The following is a 22,571-nucleotide window of genomic DNA, read 5'->3' as shown; positions in this document are numbered from 1 at the left end:
GGTTGGGGAAGTGGTGGGGGAGGGGGAGGAGGGTGGGGGGGAGGAGGAGGAGGTGGTAGAGGAGGTTTCCAAGGCAGGGGAGATTATGGTGGAAGAGGGGTTATGGTGGAAGAGGGGCTATGGTGGAAGAGGCTATGGAGATCCATATGGAGGAGGAGGTGGTGGTGGTGGGGTGGATATAGAAGATACTAAAACTACAAAATCAGATGGCAGTGCTTGCTTCTTTATAGATACATTAGACATAGTGTTCTAAATAACATACTTGAATATCATCTTTGAAGTAAACGCCATGTTAGACTGCCTGGTGATATCATTCTTGAATTGGTTAATATGTAAGAACATTGTTTTTTACTACCAGTTGATCTCTCAAATGAAGTGAAGACTTTTTCCATATTCTGTGTACCCTTGAGCATGTTGTGTCTTTTTAAAAAACAAAAGAACAAAAATTATTTTTTAAAATGTAAATAATACCATCAAACTTGGAAAATGGAAAGTATTTTATTGTCATGATTGAATTTAGATTGTTACCTGTATTTTGTTCAGGTTTAGACATATAAATGACCCCACCTGTAATGGAAGGGAATATAGACCCCTGCCTCACCTGTACTGCTGTGGATGTGTTTTGTGGGTTTTTCATTTGATTTTACAAAATAGGGAAAGGCACTTCCAGTTGTATTTAGTAGGCAGTTGTTGTGAATCGTTTTTATCTCTTATAGGAAGAGATTCCTCTCTAGCCATGTTTCTGTTAAAGTTTCATTAACTGAAGCCCAAGTTTTTTACTGTACATACTTATTTTCTAATTGGATTTGAAATCTGCATGATTTTGTTTGACAAAGCAAAGTTTAAGATTGAGGTCAGAAATACTTTAATGGAGCAAAGATACATACCAACTTCACATGATGGTGTGAGAAATAGTCCTGTAAACTGGTATCTTCATCATTTATGCTCTCACTTTAGATATCCAAATATTAAAAGACAGGCCGACCTGTATCACACAGAATTAAGGCAGTAATGTCCTGCTTCAGTAGATCAAGGGTAGGGCTAAGGCATCCCTTGGTAATTCTGATTCACAGCTAGATTTGGGAAACACACAGTTAGGGAATGGCTATATGTGGTTTGCTAGTTGGAGCGGTCACCGTCTTAGCTCTCAAGAGTTGTGGATTTGAACCATGGCACTAGGTCAGGGGTGCTATGGATTGCAATGACCTTAGTTCTCAAGGAGCGCTTTGTCCTCATGTGTCAAGTGAGGAATGAGACACTTACCATCATCTCGGGTTGTTTCATGAAGACCTAAGTACAAATACAATTTGTTAAAAACTTAGGGCCCATTTGAATGCCTTAAGATGTAGACCAAGTAATGTATTTTTCTCTTCGTGTAGAGAGTTAGAGAAAAAGAGCTGGTTCTGTAAATTTTTTCAATCTCAGTGTAAAATCTGTATCTCATTGTAGGCTTCTGGTCAATACCTGTGCATAAAACTTAATATGATCCAACCAACTCAACTGATGGAAAGCTGAATTGTTCCCAGTGGACAAGTGGTATTTGATGTTTAGCAGGTTTTTCTGTTGTTGTTGTTTTTTTTTTGGTAAACTCTGGTAAAATCTAAAATAATGTTAAAACCTTAAAAGTAACTATTGAATATTCTGTAATCTTAGACATGTATTTTTCAAGCTAACCCTTTGAAGAAATGTGTTTAAGGTAGGAAAATATAAAATTTTTTGGGTTTTTGTGTGTGTATAGAGAAGATAGCATTCATTGGGTGATAGCTGAAAAAAGACTTTCCACTAATAGAAATACTTTATCAGTGCATGATTGAAATAATTTAAAAAAATTCCGAAAATATTTGAGTAAAATTTTTCATTCAAAAGTTATTTAAAAATCTTCATTTAAAACCTTTACTTTCTGCCTCATTTCTTTTTTGGTAGCATTAGTTGCTGATGAAGGAGATTTACAACTACTTTCAACTTTTTTACCACTAAAAGTTTATGGTAAATATGGCAGAAACAACAGTTCATCAGTTTCATAAGATTTTCCGTAAGATTTCTTTGGACCTTTATAGGAGCGCTGCTTGCGTTATTCACTGCAATCACTTATTTCCTATCAAAGTTTAGCACTTGCTCCTGGAATCATGTTGGAGCTGAAACCACTCCTATGTACACATCCTATAAACCTTAATTGAATGAAAAGCTGGATCAGGTAGACTCTAATATTTTACCCTTTCCTGTAAAGTGGGATTTTCCTGATAATCTTTGTTCAGTAAAAATTTCTTTTGTAGAACAGTTTGCTGAGCAGTATCTAGAATAGCAGGAAGGAGATTTGGGGCCTTAATGTGAAAGGCCATAGTGTGAAAATATTTTATAAATTGAGTGCAAAACACCATGGAGTATGATGAATGGCACGCTACTGCTTCCTAAAATCTAACACTTTTTTTGATATCTCCTTTTCATTCTTGTTTGCCTCGTTCTCAATTTCATTTTTTAATTACCTCATTGTCTTTCCCCTTTTCTTCTCTTTTGTCCAGCCTGGTATCTAATAGCACATATAGACATGATCTTACTGGGAATTTCTGCCTCAAGTAGTCATCTTTCCTTTGGACCATATAAAGAGCATGTATTCTGTCTATACATAATCACCACACTGTTACTCATAAGCACGCATCGAAAGGGAAACAAGGGTTTTTTTGAACTTACTTTTGTTCTGCAGATCAGGGAAACCTTGCCTCATTAAACAGAAAAAGGAAAACATTTTGAATAAAAAACATCTTATTACCTGTATTTGTGACAAGAGGAGGCATGACAACCTAAAAAAAATTTGTGACCAGAAAAATGTCCTGAGCAGTGATACTATCTATACCGTGGAAGGAGCACAGGTGAGAGAAATGTGGGGATGAAAATGGGGGAGGTGAGCAGGCAGTTTAATCTCGCCTTCAGGATCAGGCAGTCAGTGTGACTTCATTACTCTGTATGAAGTATTATGAATTGCCCAAATGATAAATACACACCCATCTAAATGTTCCAGAATGCATTCTACAGAGGAATTTGACTGAAATGTTTCCTCTCTCTTCATTGGTTTGGTTAAACAAAAATTAGCCGGGGATTAAGGGAAAATTGTGGCTATGTCTGATCATTCTAAATAATCATGACCACAAATAAATTGCCCTGAGTAGGTCTGTAACCTGGATTGAGCTGTCGTTACCAATTTTATCCATAGCTTCAAAGGATCTCTTCTTTACTTGCTATTTTGCTTAGATGAAACTGTGGAATTAAAAGCCACAGAGAAGGGACAACCTCAAGTCTGTCTCCTTTAATGTTAAGTATTTATAGACTTAATATTTGGGGACCACTGTAAGTTATGAATAAGATGGAAAGAGATTGAATATTTCTGTAGTGTTACTTCTTCGTGTTGTAAAAAGATTTAGAACATTTTAAACTGAATAGCTGCTTTGCCTTTCCTTCCAGGAAAACTCAATTTGATTAATAGAATAGGGGAGTGGTCTTAGCTGTGGATTATAGTAAAAATTCAGGTAAAGCATTTACATGATCACGAAGTAGAAGAAACACAAGACATTTATGTTGTAGGGATCCTAATGTCTTTTATATAAATATTACACAAAGAAAACTTACATTAGGTATCAAAAAACTTTACAATCTGTACATTTGTTTTTTTCTTGCAGTTCTGTATTATACATTTTAGACAAATTCACAACTGGTCAGTAAAAAGGTGAGTCAGCAAAGAAAAAGAGAAGTGATCCTGCTGTTAATAAAACAAGATTTGTCCTTGTTTTGGCAGATAAATACCTGGCCAAACTAAAGTCGTGTGAGATGCAAAAATTTGCACTCGGCTTGATAAGCCAAAACCTTGCTTTTGTTTTCATATTATTTCTGTGATCCCTCTAGCCCCATGTTGCTCAACGCAAATACTATTAACTTGTATACTATACCTCCTTGGCCCTTGCTGGACTGTAAAAACCTGTGATGAAACTGTTTCCTCTTATGCATTCCAGTGATAAATTCTGCAGTACTGGATACTGTTTAGCCATTGCTAATTTGACTAATTAAGGAGACTGCAACCTTTTGAATCCCTATAGATTATTTATATAAAAACTGGGGATCTTTATTTTGAATGGAGAGGAGGAGGAATGAAAAAAATTGTGTTCCTTGACTGTTTTAAAAAATTGGAGTATACCATCTTTGGTTTATATAAAAGGAAAAGAAGAACAGTGAAGAATATGAATTTTAGAGTTTGTCCTAACTCATATTTGTCCTATAAAAAGCAAGTAACAAAGTGTTACTATTAAGTTTATATGCCAGGTAGTGGGCCTAAGCAGGCCTGCTTTGGGTATTTCTGAGTTTAAATTTGGAAAAGGGTAAATATGTGTGTAAAATGATTCTTTATAATATAATGTAACACTAACTACAAGCTAGTTCTACATCACTAAAATTCAGTGCAAGGAGGAATGCAAATGGGGACTGGTCTTTCATCAAAGAGAATTCCTAAATGATCTGAATCCTCCAGGCAAGCAATACTGTATATATACTTCGTATTCTTATGAAGATTTGGTGTTACTGGCTTTAGGTTTGGAACTTTTAATTGTTAACATATTCTTGGCAATTGGACAACTTGTTTATGAATTTCAAGTCAGTCTAGTAGCAGACTTTATAGGCATGGAAGCTAAGTACCCCCAAAAAGGAAAATGATCATATGGTTTTTTTTTTTTTTTTTACGAGAACTAAAAAGAGGCTGACAAATGAATTTGTGAATAGTTGCCCAGGCAATTAAATGAGCCCATTTATTATTAACCTGCATAAGAGAAAACTCACAGGATTGTTACTTGTGATTTTGCCAAACAATACAATTTTACCTTGTGAGCAATTTAATCTTGTGACAAACTGAACTTTATATTTGTGACTTTGTATAAATGACTAAAACTTGTTTTATTCACTTCCACATTTTATGGAGGAAACAAAATTCCAAGCCACATGCATGCCTGATATTGTATATACATATTATATACATATGTACACACAGCTGTTATTTAAGCCACTGATCCAATTAGCTTATTTCTAAATAGTATTAATAGTGAAGACAGTTAAGCACAAATTCAGTTAAAAAGGAGGACTTTCAAAATAGTTTACTTCAGAGATAAAGATGGAACATGAAGAGTTACACAGACTCTTCATAGATTCTTTTTTTAAAGCCATCAATTCCTAATTCTATCCACTGTAGAATATATAAGGACAAACATGTTTGCGTTAGGTTTATTTTAATTAGAGAGTAATATGAGATGGTAATAACTACGTTTCCAGGTACCTAATTTGATTACTTATGTTATGATGACTGTTAAGTTGCAAGGCTACAACTATGAGTTGACCTGCAATTGGATGATGTCATGTTTTATAGGCCTCTAAAAAGTTGTGGCTACATCAGTAGAAATTCGCTTCTAGGTAGATATGCTCGTGTGTTATGACTGTAGTGAGGAAGGAGGGTACATAGGCTAATTGATTAGATCTGAGGTAGTGAAGAAGGAGCCAGGTTCACAAAGTATGCTGGGATACAGAGGAAATCTACTTTTGGAATATGGGTAGTTTTCTATTATTAGCAAGCTTTGGCTGGAACAAAATAAGTCAGTTTGCAGAAAACACAGGGTAAGAAGCAAATACATTTTCCAGAGATTTTAGTTTTAAGGACGAATCAGCCAGGCAGGCCACTGAGATGCCCCTTTGTCAGGAAGCGACAGTCGTGTTTTAGATCGCATACTTTTGATGAACATCAGTGGTATGAATAGCAAAAGTTTTGCATTCTTTAGTTTTCCCCCTTTGAGTCAACTGACTGAAAAACAATGCTGCACATTACGAATCTTTTAGGTAAATAAACAGTAACAGGCTTTTCCTTTTAAAGTACTGTTTTAAAGCTGGGCAATCTAAAGTTCCTCAGGTCTGTGCGTTATAGTTTAGGAAATGAGATCTCCACTGTACTCATCTACAGATTGTGCTACTTGAGTTTCTAGGCTAAGAACAGTCACTCTGCTCCATTTGAGCTAAGACATGATTGCTTTTTTCAAGTTGGAGGGATTCTATTTTCTTCTGTGCATATTTCAGTTGAATCTTTAGGGCATCATTATCTGCTTTCAGAGTATTTATTTCCTAAAGGGAAAGGAGAATGAGGTATGTTAATAAAGCAGCAATGAATAGCAGATGAATTACAAATTGAGAGCTACTTTTGATTGGCATCTCTTATTCACTGTGGCTGAGAATTAAAAACTATTTTCAAGATAGTTATTTTGCCCTGAATAGAAAATAGCAAGTTAAATATCAAACGAGCATTTGTAAGCAGCAGTTAGTCTTTGTTATCATATCAAAGTTTGTGAGTGGTTAGCAGGCAGAATAAACCATTTCCGAGCAACAGGTAGATAATGACAAAACTTCTGGATGTTTTCTTGCGGGAGATCTCAACTTGGCAGAAACAGTGTCTCTGATCAGGTCTGAGCCGTGAAAGCATAACTGAGAATTCTTTCATGCGAGGTGTTACAGTTAATGTTAATCTAAGTTTTTTCCTCACAAATTACTGAAAACAAGTGTAACTTTTTGATGACGTTAAGAATTTTACTCCCCCCCAAGTTGAGATTTAGTGATCTAATTTGTGGTGGTATCATTATAGAGCCAACGGTTGATTTCCAGTCTTCTGATTTTGAGTCCAGTGTTCTTATATTATCCTATACTGATTAGTCCAAGAGAGTATTATATATAGACAGTGTCTGGGTAATTTGGGATACACTGGGTTGTTTCTCAGTCTGAATTATGTAGATAGCTGTCTTAGCTGCTGTATGATATTGAGCACCTGCTATGTGCCTGTACTGTGTGACATGATAATGGAATACCTTCACCTTCACAAACACCCTGAAAATAGGTGGTATACCTCCAATCTTATAAAGGAAAATATTGCCATATAGTTTAAAACTGCAGAGTTGAACTCTGGTATATCTAAACATAAAAGCTTTTATTTGCTTATTCTTTTGTCCCGTGCTGGTTCAGTGGTGCATTATACTTAAAATAATATGTAATATTTATTAATATTTATTAATTTACATTACATATTATAAATACTGACTTAATTTGACTAGTTATTGTGGATAGGACTGTTGAATTACACATAGACTAGTCATTGTAAGGATTATACTTAATGGGAAAGTTGGACACATAATTGTTCCTCTGAAATGCACACAGTGAATTCTGGACCTTAGGTCTATCTGACAAGCCTAAAAAGTAAAGAGAGGTGGTGGTCAAAATGGTGAGAGGGTTTACCGCCTCTGATATTGCTGAGTAGGAATTCTAGTCTTCCTACAAGCCACTTCTCAAAGCATTGTCGCCAACCACATTTTTCCTTTTCATCGGCATGTAAAATGTCAAGATTTGAGGCAAACCTTACAGAACATGGAATCCCAGCCCTGTATTTCACAAGGCCCAAATAGGTTGTAGAGTTTCACAGCTGGTGTAAGCAATGTCTGGGACTGAAAACACCAATCTTTGCCTCCAAGACCAAAGTTCTTTCTATTCTATTGAGTTCATTTTTTGAGGTTTCTTTCATCGTTTTAAAAGTTGCATTTGGCAGTTTCTGTCCCTAAAGAGGAAGGGGTTTATCTAACCCACGTTTTGCCACCTTCTGACTTGGTTTTTACAGCACATCTTAACAATAACTCTGAGCAAGAGAGTACCATTCATCCAGAAAATCCGTTGTTCTTTTTTCATGTTTCTCTTAATATTATGTTCTTTGTACCAAGCACCAAATCAAGAGTTCCACATACATTGTCTAACTTGTTTCTTCACGTTTCTCTAATTCAGTTTCTGGGGGTCTGACAGGGAAGGTAGAGCATTGAGGACAATGCAGGGAATCCTGAAGCCCTCATGGGCAGTTTTTTACTCTGTAGAATATAGAACTATATAAGGAATCTACTAGCTGGATATTGGTTTTGTGTTTGCACTGACAGGTCTCCAGAAACACAGTGCAAACCTTGATGTTTTTGGGAAAAGCCAGAAAGGCATTCCTTCTCCTAAAGTGAATAGTAGTGTTGATATTAATGTGTCCTTGCTTCCCTGTCTCTAAAATGGCTTAGTTACCTGTAATTAAGAAACTACTATGCCATGGGACAGTAGGTTCTTACCAATTATAGGTAACCTCTTGAGCCAGCCCTGTGAGTTGTATACTCGAAACAAAAAGAAGTGTAGTAATGATTGAACCTTCAGAATTGAGTATCTCAACAGTTGGCTGTTGGCTCTTCTTCCTTCTGCTGTTCCCATCTCCTACTTTCCTTTTTTTTTTTTTAAAGATGGAGTCTCACTCTGTCGCCCAGGCTGGAGTGCCGTGGCTTGGTCTCAGCTCACTGCAACCTCCACCTCCTGGGTTCAAGTGATTCTCCTGCCTCAGCCTCCTGAGTAGCTGGGATTATAGGCACCTGCCATCATTCCCAGCTAATTTTTGTATTTTTAGTAGAGACAAGGTTTCACCATGTTGGCTAGGCTGGTCTCGAGCTCCTGACCTCAAGTGATCCATCCACCTCTGCCTCCCAAAGTGCTGGGGGCATTAGCCACTGCGCCCGGCCCTGTTTTCCTATTTTTAATGTCATTGTTCCCTTCTCTCAAGCCTTGGTACCATGTTTCCAAACTCTTGTTCTCCTTTCCTTGGTAAACTTTATTTTGTCTCTTCCATTGTCTTTATTAGGTACCTGATAATTAGGACATTGTGAGCCTAACATTGAAAAGCAGCTCCTGTTGTCATAATTGTTAATATTTTATACATTATATTGCTCTATATTATATTCAACTGTGCATTTGCTTGCTACTGTTGCTTTCACTATTCTAATATGTGTAAAAGATCAGCATATTCCCTGATGTGTTAGAAAAGATTCTCCTCGTTTATGTTAGGAGGGAGGCATTTTCTATGGTGAGCCACAATACACTGAGCTACAATACACTCACCTTTCTCTTATTGTTGTTGCTGTAGAACTAAGATCACTAACTTCTCTTAGGAAGATGCTTAGGTAACCATGATGACCCCAAACCATAACCCTGATGAACATACTAAGGAGACCTCTAGGGAAGGAGGATTTAGGCAAGTTCATTTTAGTTCCATCTAGAAAAGGAGTGGTATCAGCACAGTAAAGCTGACCAGTAGATACTGTGGTTTTTCTCCGTGAGCCTAGTAAACAGTGCTTTGGGCACTGGCACCAGCACTCCGAAATGCCACCACCTGTGTGGTGACAGGGAGCCCTGTATAGCCTGTGCTACTTGTGTAATGTGAACCAAGGCCCCCAGTGGGTTGTGAGAAAGCTGGAATCAATCCATCCTTTCTTCCTTCCCTCCCTCTCTCCCTCCCTGTTTCTCCCTTCCCCGTTTCTCCCCTCCTCCTTTTTTGTTTTAGACTGCTTGTAATCAGCCGGATCTGAATCTTCAGTTTACATGCTCTTTCCTGGTTTGGCCCCACTTCTCTATGATAGTCCGAAAAAAAGGAAAATGAAAAGGAAGGTACCTGTTCCAGCTCTTGGTAGGTAGGCAGTCTGAGGTGACGGAGCTCCTCTGATTTTATGAGGGAGTCTTTATTCTCCCACTTGACAAAAGCCCGCTTTCTGACCAAGACTGGGCTAGGACATGGAGAGGTGGGGCTGGGAAGCACATAAAGAGTATCCTGGGCTGTCTTCCTTGGGGAAGATAACACAAAGGGACCTGAAGGGCTCTCACTGCCAATCCAAGGCTGTGATTCAGTCTGGGTGGCCTTGTGGACAACAGTCCTCTTCAGCCGAAGAGAAATCTTCTGTGAGGACACTCCCATCAGCATGATGGTCCGATCCTTACTCTCCTCAGCGTGTTCCACAGCCTCCCCATTAGGGAATGTAAAAGGTCCTTCCTCAGGTGCTGTAGGAAGATACAGGACATGCTAGTACTCTGGCTCAGGAAAGCAGAGACTCAAGACTGAGACATTAGTTTCAATGCGACCTTCCTTATTGTTACAGGAGTTCCATATGTTCAAAGAGGACCCATTTTCAGGCACCCAATTTAGGGGGTAAGTGAGGGCTGAAATCCAGGGGCTTTGCTGGCCAAGACATGGCCACTGGTGTCAAGCTACATCCACCCTGAGAAACAGCATCTTCTGTTTGCACACGGGTTGCGTAGAGGGTTTCTGTTTTTGGAGGTAAGTTGAAGCCCCTGCCTCAGTGCCATAGAGTTTCATAAAATAAAGAGAATAAGAACAATATATAGACAGAAATGCTCCACACATACTTTTTTTTGACTCTGAAATTTGGGAGCCCTCAGCATTCGTGTCTCAGTCCTGATATAGATACCCTCTAACAGATAAGAACTCTCTGGGGACCCGTTTGTACAATGGGCACAGCTTAACCATGAGAAGGAAGTTTTAGCTTTGTGGAAATGTACCTTAAAATGTATTGCACTTGTTTGATACTGAAAGGAAAAAGGTAAGTTTCTCTGGTTTTCTTCAACTAAGACCCACTACCCAGGACCCAGCTTAGTAATGTTAGCCATAAGAAGTAATGTCCTGGAAAAGTAGAGTAAGAACAGATGTATTTGAGGTGAGTGATAGATAGGCTTTAAGATAAGCTGCAGATCATCTCAGTTTACTTTTTGGAAAGACTCAGCAGTAATTAAAACATTGGATAGTCTGACTTTGAAGACACTAGAGTATAGTCAAGATGGCTTTAAAAAACAACAAAAAAAGTCTAATTAGTATTTGACCAGAATCAACCAGTTGTAAAATTAGAAATCTTACAAAGATCCTAGTTTAACTCTTGCCAAAGAGAACATAAATTAACATTTAATATTTATCCAATAAAGCTCAAAATTGTAATTACATAGTTATTTAAGTGCTCAAATATTTAAATTGTTATGGTTACCCTAAAATAATTATTGTCTTTTTTGGAGGAGTGTTATGGGTGATGATTTTTTCTATCTCCATTTTCCAACTTTTCTGTAATACAGTTATATATTCCTTTTACCAACATAAATTGTCAAATTATGAATATAATCCCGTCCATTACTTAGGTTGAATTCCTAGACATACAGGGAGCTTGGGACAGAAATTTGGGCACTATACACTTTGAGGAGCAAAAGGAAAAAAGCAATAAGAACAAAAAGCAGGCCGGGCGCGGTGGCTCAAGCCTGTAATCCCAGCACTTTGGGAGGCCGAGACGGCCGGATCACGAGGTCAGGAGATCGAGACCATCCTGGCTAACACGGTGAAACCCCGTCTCTACTAAAATACAAAAAATTAGCCGGGCGAGGTGGCGGGCACCTGTAGTCCCAGCTACTCGGGAGACTGAGGCAGGAGAATGGCGTAAACCCGGGAGGCGGAGCTTGCAGTGAGCCGAGATCCGGCTACTGCACTCCAGCCTGGGCAACAGAGCAAGACTCTGTCTCAAAAAAAAAAAAAAAAAAAAAAGAACAAAAAGCAACAGCAAGCCCTTCAAATTGCAGGAAGAGTCCTGAGAGACCACAGTGTTATAGAAATTAGGAGAGGTACAAGTTTCAAGAATGTGAAAGTTGATAAGACTGAGAAAGATAGTAATGGGCTAAAAGAAATCACTGGAAATTTTGATTTGATAAGCAGATACCATCTCAGACAATAATGAGGTGGAAACAACTAAGAATGGATGATATCCAATAGTCATTTTTGCCATTATAAATAGACCTTGACTTTTAGCAACTTTATAATAATATAGTAATTTTCATTTTGTTGCCCATGATACATGTATGTTTATCCTACCTGTTGGTCTACTTCCTGAAAATTACTTATCTTACCAGTGTGGGGCAGGGTTTGGAGCAAGAGGAGAGATGGCCTGGAGAGGAGAAATCTCTAACAGCAGTCCCTTCAGGGATTCCTTTTTGAGGTCTCAGGTTCAGGCTGTTCTCTGCTACCTTTGCCACTTGAAAATCTGCATTTTATGTGACAGAATTGTGGTGCCCTAAGGTTATGTGTAACTCTGAAAATACAGAGCGCATGAATGAAATATAGGGTACAGGCCTATTTTTCACAATGGTGTTTGTGATTTTTGTTAAAAGTTGAACATCAAATCCTTAGTTGATTAGCATATTCTTTCTAAGACCCTGAGAGGATTTTTTTCCCCCTAAGAACAAAACATCCCAAAAGTTTGAAGTCAGCCTGTGTTTAGATATAGATAGTGAGGGGAAGGATTTAGGAAGACAGCAGAAAATTTGTACTTGGCTGATGTGATAAAAAGGAATGTGCATTTCTTAAATGGAAGTAAAGCACTAAAGCTTTGATCTAATTGATCAACAAATGCATATTGATATATACTACTGCACATTAGAAATGCTTCAAATGCAGAATGTATACTATATGGACTTAAAGTTTTCTCTAGGCATCTGTTGTAACTATAGTGGCCTTACCACTTTAGGGAGCTGATTTCAAAAGAGTAATGATATTAACATATGGTACATAGGTGTTAAACCCGATTTTAAGTGCTTTATATAAATAAACTCATTTATTATTTCCCTTTTTGGTTCTAATTAGAAGTTACATGGCTTCTTATATTAAACTGGCAGTAACCTAATAAGCATTGGATTTTTGCTGAAGACCTGTATGTTCTTCAGTTAGTCAAGGTGATCAGGGTTTTGACATGCTGGCTAGCCAGCCAGCCCCGAGATCAGGGCCTAGTACAGCACTATGAAGCCTTGTGCCCCAACCCTCCCCAACAAGCCCTTCATGTTACTCTTTTTAAAATAGCTCCTCATTTTATCATATAGACAGGCACTTGTCATTTAAGACTCTCTAGACTGTCTGATTTTTCTACTTCATCTCTTACCTAAACCGCCTTAACACCTTTTTTGTTGTTGTTGTTCACTATCTCAAGAGTACTAGAGCTGTTCTGCCCTTGGCCTTTTGCTCCTACTGTACATCCTATCTGGAATGTGCTCTGCCCTCCTCCCATAACTTAATTCTACCCTTCCTTCAAGACTTAGCTGAAATTCCACCTTCTGCATAAAGTCCCAACAGCCCCAGTACAGCGATCTCTCTGCTATGTCCTCCTGTCATTTGCTGTCACTGCAACCTATTTGGTTCTTAGCATGTACTCTTGCATTGTTTCTAAACTGCTCTATATTTATATATTATCTTCCCCCTAACTAGAACTACTCCATGAAGACAGAGACAGGCTGTTCTGCTTCTTTGCACTTTAGATCTGGGGCATCTCAAACATACTTAAAGTCATTTCCTTATTGTACTGTTGTTTGCATTTTAACATAAGTGAATTTGCTAGTTTATTTCTTGAATGTTGAATGTTTTGGCTTAGTCCTAGGATTTTTCTTGTATGATTTGGAATTTTAATCTGCAAGCTCCACTTGAGTGGGAGTTTTGCCCCCCGCCCTTCCTTTCTATATTTAGCCTTCTGTTTCTAGAATTTCAACAATTATCTGCTACCTGGCCCCTCAGGGTCCTCCAGACTAGGACCTGGTCTTAAATTGATGGCTTGGGGCTCCTCTCCTGTAGAAAAATTGGGGATATCATAGACAGTCACTCAGCTAGTAGAAGACTGCCTGTGGCTAAGTCTGCTTCCTGCTGCGAAGTGATAGTCACAGTTTTTTAAGCATTGGATTTTTCCTTCTCAATTTTAAGCAGTAAGTCTGGTTCTGGACACCTTTCATGCATAGGTGGTCTCTGTTACTATGCAGCAATCAAATTCGCAGTTGCCTCTACTTGCTTCTAGACATGCAGCCAAGCAGACCAGTAGCTTTCGCATCTACTCCTTGCTGTGTGTTTCTAGTACATGTCTGACCTGTGAGATATGTGTCTTTGTTTTTGAATGCACTATGCCTTTTAATGTTATTTATATACTTTGTATGTTAATTTACATTATATATACACACATACATATGCATGTACATACATATTCTCCCTATCACTGTTTTGGGTTTGGAGCTGGGGATAGGTTGGGATAGTTAACTGTTAACTTGAGGGACTGTCCTGGACAGAAGTCAGTATCTGTGCTTGGTGTAGGTGCTCAGTAAGTACCTGCTGATTTTATGCCTAACTAGGACTCTGCTGTTCTCACACCTCAAGTCTGAGACATAGGCATGGAGCTAAAATCTAAAACTGGGGGAGGAGTCAGCCCTGGCCTAGCTGTTGGGGTTAAATTTAAACTCAAACATAGAGTCATGAGGTAATCTTTCCTCCTCTAAAACTTTTCCCTTCCTACTTCACTTTCCGAGATGAATGTTCCCAGTGCCTACTTACCATGGAGCAGATCTTTGGCTCCCAGTGAGCAAAGGTTGGACACTGGCCCCACAGAGGTATTGTTCTCTGTGGGAGCTACTGGGTTCTTGGCTCGCTTCTTGCACTCAAACACAACCAGATCTTTGCACTGTTTGTGGCAGTTCATCCCGCAGTCTGTGGACAAGACATCTTGGGTCAAGAAGTCTTTCACTTTTCTCTCTTCCCCAGTGTGTCTCACAACCAAATTCATGCAGTGCTTTCTTGTCACATGTGTCTGTTCTATCTTCTGGAGCTAAGACACAACATTCCTAATGAAGCTAGCATTCTTCTCACTTGGTGAAGCCCAGAGCTCACACTCTTAATGTAGCCCTTATCAGTGAGTCTCAGCATCAGAAGCAGTATCCTGATACCTTGGAGGGAAGAGATGGTGTCCTGGTATCCCACACATTCTGCCTACTCTAGTGAGACCCTCTGGAAACGCTCAGCTGTTAGGTCTTATTTTCTTTCTTGCAGAAAAAGGTTTCCTTTCTTTCATTCCTGAATTCTCCTAGTCACAAGGAAGGACAGTTACATCCTGAATGATGAAGGACCTTTAGTAATCATTTATCTTCTGTTCCAGAAGAGATTCTACCCTTTTCACTGGGGACCCATCCTTCCTTGACTATATGGGAGCACCATCTCCTACCAGCCATCCCTGTTGTAGGCCAACATCAACAGAAAGTGGATTTGATAAAGGGAAACTGCCTAACTGTGCATCCGGGCACTTCTCTCTTCGGTGTGGTGGTCATTCACCAAGGGTGTCCTAGGAAACCACTTTGGGGATGAGACTCTGAACTCTGCTGAGAAGTTGTTGACTAAATGGACAACTACTATGGGTAAAAAAAACTAAAACTAGAGATGGGACTCTTAAGACCAGGTGATATGGTTTAGCTCTGTGTCCCCATCCAAACCTCACCTTGTAGTGCCCACATAATCCCCATGTGTCATGGGAGGGATCCGATGGGAGGTAATTGAATCATGGGGCAGTTACCCTCATGGTGTTCTCATGATAGTGAGTGACTGCTCATTAAATCTGAGGGCTTCATAAGGGCTTTTCCCCCTTTTGCTCAGCACTTCTTCCTGCCATCATGTGAAGAAGGATATGTTTGCTTCCCCTTCTGCCATGATTGTAAGCTTCCTTAGGCCTCACCAGCCCTGTGGAACTGTGAGTCAATTAAACCTCTTTCCTTTATAAATTACCCAGTCTCAGGCAGTTCTCTATAGCAGCGTGAGAATGGACTAATATACCAGGAAAAGCAGTTAACAATATTGAGTCTTACCTTTACATCGATATCCTTGTTTGATCACTCCCCAGAGCTATGAAACAAGAGACAGAATGTACCACATGTCATTCCTCCATCTGGTGTGAAGCTACAAGGTGACATTCCTTTATTTTCCTTCATTCTACTCTCTAGCTCAAGTGGGAAGGAAACCTCATTTATCTCTCATGTCTTGTCCCTTCTGACCTTAAATTAAACATGAGAAGAGTTTATGGTGATCAAAGTTTCTCAAGAAGCAGCTTTTTTTTTTTTTTAAGAGTCTTGCCTGGTTGCCCAGGCTGGAGTGCAGTGGTGCGATCTCGCTCACTGCAACCTCCACCTCCTGGATTCAATCAATTCTCCTGTCTCAGCTTCCCAAGTAGCTGGGACCACCAGGCATGTTCTACCACACCTGGCTAAATTTTTTTATATTTTAGTAGAGACGGGTTTTCATCATGTTAGGCAGGCTGGTCTCAAACTCTGGGTCTCAAGTGATCCACCTGCCTTGGCCTCCCAAAGTGCTGGGATTACAGGTATGAGCCACCATGCCTGGCCCTCACTAGCAGCCTTATGACTCAGAAATTTTCTAGAAATGGATGAATCATCGACCAAACAGGTTCCTCAGGACTCCAAACTGACAAGGATATAGAGCCTTGCATCTGGACCTGGGTTTAGGGGGAAACTATTGGTCAGGAGTGGAACGGAGGAGGGGCATAGCCCATATCATCTCCTAAAGACAGAAGGTATCTCATATGTCTTTGTTATAACACTTGAAACAGCACATGAATATTATACTTTAAAAGTATATCCCTAATTCAGCATTTCTGGTACCATTTATCTAAGGCCTCATGCAGTAGAAAAGAAAAAACAATCAGGAAGAAGGGAGAGACAATGAGTGCAGATAAAAACCACACGCTTGAGCTCTAGGTTATTCTAGGTGTCTGTTTGGGCTCCAGGCTGGGATGGGTTTATAAGGATTGTGAGGTCTGTGCCTGTCTTCGTTAAAGTAGCCCACACTCTTCCCCAAATTCAACCCTGGAGCACCCTAAGAAGAACTTACAAATCCAGCACAGTTGTCACAAAAAGTGGGCTTCAGGTAGGTGGTCTCTTGGAAGTTGTGAGGAAAGCCCAGGCCCAGCTTGGAATAGATTGAGCTGGCTCGCATGAAGTAGGCTGTGATCTCATCCCTGCTGATGAGGCCTTCCCTGCCAGCAAATGACCAAGGCAAGGATGTGAGTATAAGGGGCATGGAGGCACGTAGCAAGGGGGGCTTCTAGCCTTAGAAACTCACCTTTCTTTTTATCCTCAGTGGTAATATGGTATGTGCTACCTCATGATTACTTCCATGGGCCCTACTCTTAACAAGGATACAAGATGACATGTGGTAAGTAGGTGAGGCAGCATTAGTCATTTCCACAGAGGTGTTCTTTGGCCAAACTAGGTTTTCCTAACTAACTTGACCACTATCTATAAGACTTGAAAAAGAAACAATGTAAAATGTACATGTGTATAGGGAGGGAAATGTCTTATGCTACAGTTTCTGACTTTAGACAGTACCTAACTGGAACCCACTAACCATACAATTGGTTTCCTATAGAGAACCAAGATAGAATTTATTTAACCTTGAGAAAAGTAAATATGCAAAGTATGAATAAGTATTAGTTGATTTCCAAAATCTGTAATGACAAAGCAAGAAGGAAGTCTAAACTTCTTTCTTTATAGTTGACTATTTCTAAAGTGGCAGATTTATGGAATGTTCAATTTGGAATTTGTGTGTTTTGGAGATGGGGTTTCGCTCTTGTGGCCCAGGCTGGAGTGCAGTGGCATGATCTCGGCTCACTGCAACCTCTGCCTCCCGGGTTCAAGCAATTGTCTGCCTCAGCCTCCCGAGTAGCTGGGATTACAGGTGCCCACCACCACACCCGGCTAATTTTTGCATTTTTAGTAGAGAGGGTTTCACCATGTTGGCCAAGCTGGTCTTGAACTCCTGAGCTCAGGTGAGCCGCCCACCTCGGCCTCCCAAAGTGTTAGGATTACAGGTGTGAGCCACTGTGCCCAGCCCAGAATATTTTTTAAAGCATGCATATTTTATGGTCTGTTCTTAAGTGATCGCAGCAGCAACACATCTGAGTTTTCAAATGCTTCTAGTGACATACCTATAAGCCTATTCTCACCAATGGGCTCATAACCACATCTTCCTATGTACAAATCCTCACCTGTCTTTGTCCATCACACAGAAGGAAAATGGAAAACTCGCAGCAATCTTTTCAAATTCTTCCTGAGAAATGTATCCATCCTGGTCATGATCATAGTTCTTGAAGACAGACTGTGAAAAAGGAGTTTTTTTGGTGATTACTAAAGAGAAACCAGCCTTCTCTCCCTTTAGGTCAGATGACGAAGAGCTGGGGCAGTTGGATAAAAGCTTTTAATAACCTGAACAAGAGGAACAGGGAAACCTGCTCCTTTAGCTGTGGCAAAGATGTGGCAGGTCACATCTCAGGCCTTTGCTGGTAGCAGCATCTGGAGGGTGGCCATGTACTTTAAATCATTAGCACACCAATTATACTGTCATGCTGGCTACTCCTAGTTCACTACATAGAGGATGTTCTCCCTTCACTCTACCCTTTTTTTCATCACTCATCTCCAGTTGCATCTTCTTTGAGAAGCTTCTACAGACAGCCCAGTTGGAAGTGCACTGTCCCCACTCTTAATCCTCTTGTTTCTCACTGTTATGCTCTTAGTTTTCTGTTGTTACACGGGAGTTGTCCACGAGGATAAATGCAGAAGTATGAGATTGTATACCCCTTCCTCAGCAATTAGCACAGAGAATTGAATCAAGCAGTACAAAATGTTTCAGTTTTAGGTTTACTGTATTATCCTTTACTATACCCAAATGTATCCCATTACTTCTGTACTCCTAAATCAACTGACAACCTTTAAACATATGCTCTTCTGCTAGGTCTTTAAGGGGAGGCACAACTGCTTTCATATGATGCCAGTGTGTGTTGTCAAAATGTAACTTCTGAATTGTTCTAAAGCCACAGTAAGAGAAGTAAGTGGTTCCTTTCAAGTTTCTTGCCTTTATATTTCCACCATTGTGCTCTCCTCTCCCCTTTGCCCCACATACAAAACTGAGCCAGGCAGTGCCTTGCTTTTGTGTGCTGAAACACCGCCGTACTTACATCCACCATCCTCTGGACGTGTTTGCTAATGGTCTTTGGATCAGGTTTGGGAGATACTCCAGAAGCCCAGTCCACTACTACTGGTGGCTTTGAAGGTGTTAGTGGCTAAAATGAAATATTTAGAGAAATCCTCATGACTACAATGCAGTATTATAACCTGTAGCTCCTTCTTTTCCCACTACCTGACAGTTATATTTATGGACACTATTCAATTATGTTCAGTGGCAAGGAGCAGAGAACCCACAGGCAATTGAAATCTACTAATAATTTTGGCTAACAAGGTATTGTGCTTTACAGTTTCCAGAGTGTTCTTCACATACATTATCTGCAGCTACAGATAATTTGAAATTCTCAATCTGCCTGAGTTGCAATTCCCTTTCCATTAAACCTTTTGTCAGAGCTATCAACAAAGAGTAAAGTGGATCATTTATGCTTCCTCTCTATTCTCCAGTCACTCTGCAGTAGAAATGTGAATAAGGAAAAGCCTAGCTAAAAGGCAGGAAGACACAAGAAAAATAATCTGAAGCTTGGACAAGCTCTTTTCTAAATACAGTCATGCATCACTTAATGACTGGGATATATTCTGAGAAATGTGTCATTAGTGATTTTGTCATTGTGTGAGCACCACAGTGTGTACTTACACAAAGCTAGATGGTATCGCCTGCTACACACCTAGGCTATACGGTATAGTCTACTGCTCCTAGGCTACAAACCTATACAGCAGGTTATTATGCTCAATACTGTAGGCAATTGTAACAATGGTATTTGTGTATCTTAACATATCTAAACATAGAAAAGGTAAAAATATGGTATAGAAATTTTTTTTAATGGTACACCTGTATAGGGCACTTAACCATGAATAGAGCTTTCAAGACTAGAAATTACTCTGGCAAGTCGTGAGTGGTGAGTGGATGTGGAGGCCTAACATTACTGTATGCTCCTATATACTTTATAAATACTGTACGCTTAGACTACACTAAGTTTCTTAAATTTTTTTCTTCAATGATAAATTATTTTACTGTAAAAGCTTTTAATTTTTTTAACTTTTACTCTTTTGTTATGACACTTAGCTTAAAACACATTGTATAGCTATACAAGTTATTTCCTTTGTAGCCATATTCTACAAACTTTTTTCTATTTTAAAAATGTTTAATTTTTTAAAACTTTTTTTTGTTATAAACTAAGGTACAAACAATTAAACACACTGGCCTATGTCTATACAGACTCAAGATCATCAATATCACTGTCTTCCACTCCACATCTTGTCCCATTGGAAGGTCTTTAGGGGCAGTAACATGCTTGGAGCTATCACCTTCTGAAGGACCTGCCTAAGGCTGTTTTACACTTAACTTTTCTAAGTAGAAGGAATGCACTCTAAAATAATGATAAAAAGTATTACATAGTAAGTGCATAAACCATTGATATTTATTATCAAGTATCAGGTACTGTACATAAGTGTATGACCTAGACTTTTTACAGCTCAGTAGGTTTGTTTACACCAGTATAATCACAGACACAGTGAGTAATGTGTTCTGCTACAATGTCACAACGGTTCTGTCACTAGGCAATAGTAATTTTTCTGCTCCATTATAATCTTAAGGGACCACTGTCATATATGAGGTCTATCACTGACCAAAATGTCATTATGTGGTGCATGACTGTATTTGAAACTTGGCCCAAATTAAAATCTCTTTGAAAAAACAGAATGTACCCTTTCCATTGAAATGCCTCTAACCTGAAAATGGAATCTACCAAATATCTTCAGTCGAATCTTTCATTACAATAGAATGCTAGAACTTGATCTTTCTATGTGGAGGAGTGCAATTTAGCCACCCCAATACACGAGCTGGATTTCTTAAGTGTGGGTAACTCTCTTCCCTTGAGTAGCACTTGTTTTAGGGTTTGGAAACTTCCCAGGAGACTGAAATGATTTTACTTGCCTGTGGGAGGGCAGGGCAGATAACCTGTGAAGTTCCTACTGCGGGCAGTGCCAGGACTGTGTACTATTTTGAGGACTTCTCAGCATAGGAGGTCAAAAGACTCAGCAGACTGTTCTTTTCACCCAGAACATTACAGGAAAATGGGGCTTTTCTATCTACCAACCCGAAAATCTTCAGAAATTTAGCTTCTGATTAGTATGCATATTACTCTCATTATCATCAATGAATCAGAAAAGAAATTTATGTGGGGACGCTTCTTAATGGGAGGGGGATGTCACTCTGGTGCACAGTAGTATCTTCCTTCTCTACTTTGTAAACCACTGACTGATTCCACCACACCTGGCGGTCTGATGATATAGTTATTTACTGTTCACTAGTTATTCACTGGTTACACATTAGGCTTATCTCTTCAACTACATCACAGCTTTTTAATGGACAGCAACTATTCCTCAGACATATGTTGAAAAGTTTTCTCTGTTCCTAGCATAAAGTTGAGCACTTAAGAAAAACAGTATACTTATTAAACGGAACCGAAAGTCTGTTCCTGAGGATGAATGAATTCGAGGAGAAGCTTGTAAAGCACCTGTTACATGTGGAGTCTTAACATGAAAAACTCACTGGAGCTCTGTGGTTCCTTGGTTCCCGGGCATAGGAAAGCTCATAGATTTCATCCTCAGTGTAGTAGAGATCCAGGGATAGCTGCGGATCAAAGCAGAACAGGGTTCATTGCTAAGATGCTGTTTGCCTCTCCCACGACTGATGGTTCTTTCTTGGATTATCCTTGCCAGTAGTTTACTCTTTTAGGCTCTAAACAGTTTGTTTTTAAAATTCACAAAACAGGTATAACACCTACTACTGCAATAGGGCAAGCATTACTTCTTTCTCATTAAAATGTTTTTAAATTTTGAATATATCTCAGGATGCTCTCTTTTTAACTATGATTTAAATCTAAGCCTCTATATAGAGCTTAGGCCAAAGGCCTTGTCTGGACAGATGACCAATACATCACTTGTTCTCTCTCAAAGCAGAAAGATGATCTAAAAGGATGGTGTGTATGGTCTGAGACTATTAAATTTGAGTCCAACAATAAAATTCAGTTTAAATGGTAAGACCTATTAATTGCTATTAAGAGTTAATGAGTCTGGGTGCATGGTGGCTCATGCTTGTATTCCCAGCATTTTGGGAGGCCAAGGCAGGTGGACTGCTGGAGCTCAGGAGTTTGAGACCAGCCTGGGCAACATGGCAAAACCCTGTCTCTACAAAAAATACAAAAGTTAGCCGGGCGTGGTGGCATGTGCCTGTGGTCCCAGCTACTCAGGAGGCTGAGGTGGGAGGATGGCTTGGACCTGGAAGGCAGAGGTTGCAGTGAGCTGAGATTGCACCACTGCACTCCAGTCTAGTTGATAGAGACAGACCTTGTCTCCAGAAAAAAAAAAAAAAAAAGAAAGAAAAGAAAAAGAGTAAATGAGTTTCCATATATCTTAGAACTATAAAATTTTAGAAGAGAAGTCCTTAGGAATAATCTTATTCTTAACCTTGAGTCTATGGATAGGCTTCAAGGAGTTCAGAACTTGAAATTACATGCATATTTAAAAATATATGGCTTATAGGCCAGGCACAGTGACTCACGCCTATAATTCTAGCACTTTGGGAGGCCGAGGTGGATGATCATGAGGTCAAGAGATCGAGACCATCCTGGCCAACACGGTGAAACCCCATATCTACTAAAAATACAAAAAACTAGCCGGGCGTGGTGGCAGGCACCTGTAGTCCCAGCTACCGGGAGGCTGAGGCAGGAGAATGGCGGGAACCTGGGAGGCAGAGCTTGCAGTGAGCTGAGATGGCGCCACTGCACTCCAGCCTGGGCAACAGAGTGAGACTCTGTCTCAAAAAAAAATATATATATATATATAATATA

General features: G+C 39.5%; 1 protein-coding gene across 6 annotated transcripts in view; it reads right to left on the bottom strand.

Moving 5' to 3' along the window:
- Positions 1–3,568: 3,568 nt before the first annotated feature.
- Positions 3,569–22,571, bottom strand: part of RASGRP1 (RAS guanyl releasing protein 1) — a 77,924-nt gene continuing 58,921 nt past the window's right edge. For 3 of the 6 annotated variants that reach the window (XM_017868088.1, XM_017868104.1, XM_017868115.1), the window contains 8 exons: positions 21,272–21,352; positions 18,714–18,818; positions 17,748–17,857; positions 16,592–16,736; positions 15,553–15,589; positions 14,255–14,407; positions 9,521–9,903; positions 3,569–6,141 (listed from right to left, as the gene is read on the bottom strand). In XM_017868088.1, the coding sequence (XP_017723577.1) occupies positions 6,007–6,141; positions 9,521–9,903; positions 14,255–14,407; positions 15,553–15,589; positions 16,592–16,736; positions 17,748–17,857; positions 18,714–18,818; positions 21,272–21,352 (1,149 nt within the window). In that variant the 3' untranslated portion in view covers positions 3,569–6,006. The remainder of the gene's footprint in view (positions 6,142–9,520; positions 9,904–14,254; positions 14,408–15,552; positions 15,590–16,591; positions 16,737–17,747; positions 17,858–18,713; positions 18,819–21,271; positions 21,353–22,571) is intronic. The other 3 variants (XM_017868135.1, XM_017868125.1, XM_017868097.1) reach the window with 2 other exon arrangements.

The sequence above is a fragment of the Rhinopithecus bieti genome, unplaced genomic scaffold (assembly GCF_001698545.2).
Source record: "Rhinopithecus bieti isolate Rb0 unplaced genomic scaffold, ASM169854v2 scaffold_115, whole genome shotgun sequence".
Lineage (NCBI taxonomy): Eukaryota > Metazoa > Chordata > Mammalia > Primates > Cercopithecidae > Rhinopithecus > Rhinopithecus bieti.
The sequence above is the reverse complement of the archived record's forward strand: the minus strand, read 5'-3'. Positions and strand labels throughout refer to the sequence as shown.